This window comes from Cenococcum geophilum, assembly GCF_001692895.1.
Source record: "Cenococcum geophilum 1.58 unplaced genomic scaffold K441scaffold_54, whole genome shotgun sequence".
Taxonomy (NCBI): Eukaryota; Fungi; Ascomycota; class Dothideomycetes; order Gloniales; family Gloniaceae; genus Cenococcum; species Cenococcum geophilum.
In genome coordinates, this window is record NW_027137612.1 from 595,925 (window position 1) to 600,497 (window position 4,573).

General features: G+C 42.4%; 1 protein-coding gene across 1 annotated transcript; it reads right to left on the reverse strand.

The window, feature by feature from the left end:
- Window positions 1-2,029: 2,029 nt before the first annotated feature.
- Window positions 2,030-2,946, reverse strand: K441DRAFT_667330 (uncharacterized protein). The gene is made up of 2 exons (XM_067649817.1): window positions 2,531-2,946; window positions 2,030-2,456 (listed from the first exon to the last, which is right to left on the reverse strand). The coding sequence occupies exons 1-2, from the start codon at window positions 2,866-2,868 to the stop codon at window positions 2,279-2,281; spliced, it is 516 nt and encodes a 171-aa protein (XP_067499216.1). The 5' UTR covers window positions 2,869-2,946; the 3' UTR covers window positions 2,030-2,278.
- Window positions 2,947-4,573: the final 1,627 nt, after the last annotated feature.

Here is a 4,573-nt window from a genome sequence, read left to right on the forward strand (position 1 = left end):
GAGATTAAAAGGTTAAATGTCCTTAAAGAGATATAGCTACCCTAGAGGCTATCCAATTACTATTTAATAGCTATTTAAAGAACTGACGGCTAGTTTTTAAAGCTATAGCTATTACCCTCTCTTCCAGATTAAATATAATTAAGGGCTACTGCCTAATTAGCTAAAGGGCTGCTGAGACTAAACTATAGGCGGTTGTCTCTTAGAGCTACGGCTCGCCTTAAAGCTACGGCTTATTTAAGGGCTGCGGCCCAACCCGGAGACTCTCTGGCTGTTAGCCTAAGGGCTGCCAAGACTAAACCGTAGGCGGTTATCTCTTGTAAGCTGCGGCTTACCTTAAGAGCTTCGGCTCAGAGATCCTATGCAATCTTGTAAGCTATGGCTTACCCTAAGCTACGGCTCCGACCCGGAAACTCTCTGGCTGTCAGCCCGAGGGCTGCCGAGACTTAATCGCAGGCGATTGTCTCTTAGAGCTACGGCTCGTTCAAGAGCTACGGCTTAAAGATTGTACGCGATCTCTCTATATGGCTTTGGTCGCTCTAAGAGCTACAGCTTACATTAAGAGCTATAGCCTGCCTAAGAGAATGGCAGCAGCTCTTGGATCCTATCTATTCACTCGCTCGCAGAGATAGAGATATATTCTGAATAATGTATTGTATTGGGGGGTGTAGGCCCAAGGAAAGGGTAATCATCTCAGCCTGCTGTATTGCATAGTAGGTTCCCTACTGTCTCGGGCGGTGGTAGATGATTACACACTCATTGCCCCCCTCGGGCCTACCGCAAGCCTAAAAGGCTGCAAATCTATCTATAGGGTGGAGGGTGGGAAAGCGAAAAGCCGAAAGGCTGATTGTGATAGATATTGATGTTGCTGTTCGAAGGAGGCGTGACTTCGCTTTGAATAGACATTTTTATATTTTGTTAGTTTATACTTAGAGTATATTTATAAGATTTAGCTATAAGTTATTATAGAGCAACCGCTTATTAAACTTTATATCTCTTATTCTAATAACCTTCTAACTTAGAATATAGATTTAGAAGATATTTATTCAATTATACCCTACTAGATATCCTATATATGCCCTTAGCACAAGCTTATACGCCTACGGGAGGACAATTCTTTTCGACTAATACTAAGCTACGCAAGCTGCGAAGAACGACCTCGACTAAGACTAAGCTACGAGTCGCGATAAACAACGTTAATTAATACTGGGCTACGAGCTGCGAGGAATGATCCCAACTAATACTGAGCTGTACAAGCTTAAACGAAATCGTTTATAAAGGACAAAACGCTAGCACCATACTACCACGAACCACGACTAGACAATAACCGTGCCGATACGCCTGCGATCTACCGATTAACTAATAGACCGGGCTCCGAATATTTGACCTACTATCACTACTTAACGCTGGCACCGCACTACCATTAAAACCGATACCTTGCTGCTCTACCTATAGATAAACGGCCCTTACTACTCCGCCTGCAGCTATAATTTAGAACGGATCTAGTGCTAGAAAGGAAGACAACGTAGCTTTCTTGACGGGGAGGACAACTATAAAGCCTGAGGGCAGGCTTTACTAAAAGGGGGGGGGGGGTAATATTACGGCATTGTTACAGACCCTAGTCAAGGCTCGGCTAGGGACTTGGCGCTATATATAGACGTGTCCTTTCCTTAACCTTCTTCTAGTTCTTGTATTGGAATTCTAGTTACCTAGCTACCTATAGATCTTATTCTATTAACTAAGCCTTTACAGACTTAGAAATTAGAGACCGATTACCAGACCGCAATCTACCGTAACCTACTATTTCTACTAAATTCTGCCAAGTGTATACATTATTTAGTTGCCTTTCCTTTATAGACTAGGCTTATATACGTATAAGCGCTAAGAGGACGATAGAAATGCCTTAATATAACCGTGCCAGGGACTAGTAGTAAGAAGAGGAGGCACAGTATGAGAAGGAAGGGAAGATAGAGGCTAAGAGGAAAAGTAACGAGGGGAAGGGCTTTTTATGGGTGAGGTTGAGGGGCAGTCTTGGCGGAGCCATGGTCGAAAAGCGAGGCGCTTTGCCTAACGCAGCGACACCAATACTTAGTTTACAAAAACGTCAAACATTCCTAGAAGCATAGCATCCAAAATTCTGTTAGAATTTAATACAAATTACTATAGGATTTGGTGTTTCCAATCCAGCTATATTTGAATACACCTGCAAGTCTAACGGTAAAGACAGTCTCAACGCATCACCCGCGTGCTAGCCATCAATTAAGTCCTGTTAGGAGATACCCTACGTCGTCTTGTTAAAGTACGGCATCTCGAACGCTGGTCCCATATTAGTAACCTTGCTGTATTTAAGCTTCCACGCTCCGTCATCGATCACGAAGGTGTCGTCGCATTTTTCATAGACACGATAGGTCTTGTCTGGGTCACCGAGAGCTTTAGTGTCCCACTTGGAGAAGATGAGACTGATGAGATATGTTAGCATGCATGCTATTGCAGCTTACGATTACCCTAGCAAAAGAGACTTGAATGTACGTACTATGTAATGACATGTGCCCGTTTTCCCGAGTCGTCAACATCGATAAGCGCATTAGCTACGATGTGTTCAACCATAGAATCCCCAAACGCGGCCTTTGTATTTTTGATGACTTCGTCGAGACCCGTAGAGACGCCGCCCTTTCCGGGGCCGAAAGCAGAGTTGTCGTATACGACGTCTTTGGTCATTGATTCATGAAGGAGATCCCACTTCTTCATGTCGAGATTATAGGCAAGCTTGTATTCAGCTTGATGGATCGCCTCATACTGGGAGTAGTTTTTCGATGAGTAGGCAAAAGACAGCGATGCCAATACGGCAGGGAGAATGATTGAAAGGCGCATTTTGATAGACTGGAGAAGGATTGAAGGCTGTTAAAGAGAGTTGGTAATGGATAGTTGGAGTTGGAGTTGGTAGTGGTAGTGGATAGAATACAGGATGGGTAGGAATTGGGCACCTCTTATACATTGGGGCTAAGGGTATGATTCACCTCTTGCTCAGGCTGTCGGACTTCTGTTAATTTGTTTTGTAAAAGACGATGTAACGTAATGGCTGTGTTCACGGTTGTACAGCCTGTACGAGCTCCGGCTTCCCCCGTCCGTGTGCGCGTAGCAATTTCGCTTTCTTGCACCCTAGAGAACTTTAAATTTAACTCTTACGATTAAGCTTAAAAATTAGAGACATTACCTTTCTCGTAGGTGCATATGCACTGCCAGGGCTCGTGCAGGCTGTAATTGGGCCTGTGCAAAGAAACCTTGATGGATTGACCCAGATTGGACTAAGCGGGGCCGGGCGGGACTAAGCGGGACCGGATTGGGCCAAGCGGGGCCGGATTGAGCCAAACGGGGCCGGCTATCAGGGGCCGGGGCTAAGTACTCGAACCATTGTTGCTAAATATGACGTAAACATCACGTATCAGTAACAACTTGCTTCTAGTTATCATCCCGGCCATAACGACCAGTATTATAATCTCTATAGTCTTCATATGTACCTTGTAGTCGAACAAAGCATAATTCCTTGTGGAACATCTTGACAAAATTGATCGCACGACTAGTGTATCGGCATACAATGCCAAGGCACCCAGCCTGTTATTGGAGGCCACGGGAAACTCCGCATAGCCTACTACACGCCAGTCACAATGGATTGTCCGACCAGTGCTGGGTGGATATCGATACTAGCGGACGGCCGACTGAAACCAGGCTCTTTGTGGCGTTCTAATGACCCTCTGATTAAATTAGTACTGGGTCAAAGCGCCTGACGATCGCCCTAGCGTAGCGACCACCCGCATTGAAAATCATTAAAACTTCAATAATTTTTATCTCCACCAATATGGCCCCTATTAAGGCCGCGTTGGATTTATTGGGATCGCTAGAGCTTAGGAGGGCTCCTAGATATACTAAAATATTAAAAAAGTATAGTTATAATCGAGGTACGTTATTACGGCGTTGTTGAGGTATTTAGAATACTATAGTATAAAAGTTTAAAAATTAACGACTCCTTAATAATACCTAGGAGAAAGAGCTTATATAATATATTAACAACCTTTATAAGTAAGAACTACTCCCTTTAAAATAGATAATATATAATTTTGCCTTTAAAATTAGCTATAGGGAGATCGGTCAGTTATAAGCTAATTAGTTTATTAAAAGGTAGGAGGTTAGGCTTATATTTTAATAGATATCCAGTATAGATATAAATAGAAAAGATCTTATTTAGCCTTTAAATATTAATTATATTTTAACCTATTATAATATAAAAGTAATAATATAAAGTAGATCTTCTTTAAATAGAAATGCTCTTAGGGTCTGTAGTAACGTAACAATAGTGGTAAACTATAATAGTGATAATAGTGGTGGACTGCAATAAGTATCTGGTTTCTGGAAGTAAAACCAAATTCTATTATTCTCCTATATGGGGCGACGGCGTATTAGAGGCGCCTTGACTACAATAAGCCAGCTATAGTAAGTAAGTCTTTACGGCCTAATAAAATATCTAATTGTAGAATTCTAATTCTATAGTATATTAAATTTATATTAGGGTAGTAAGTAA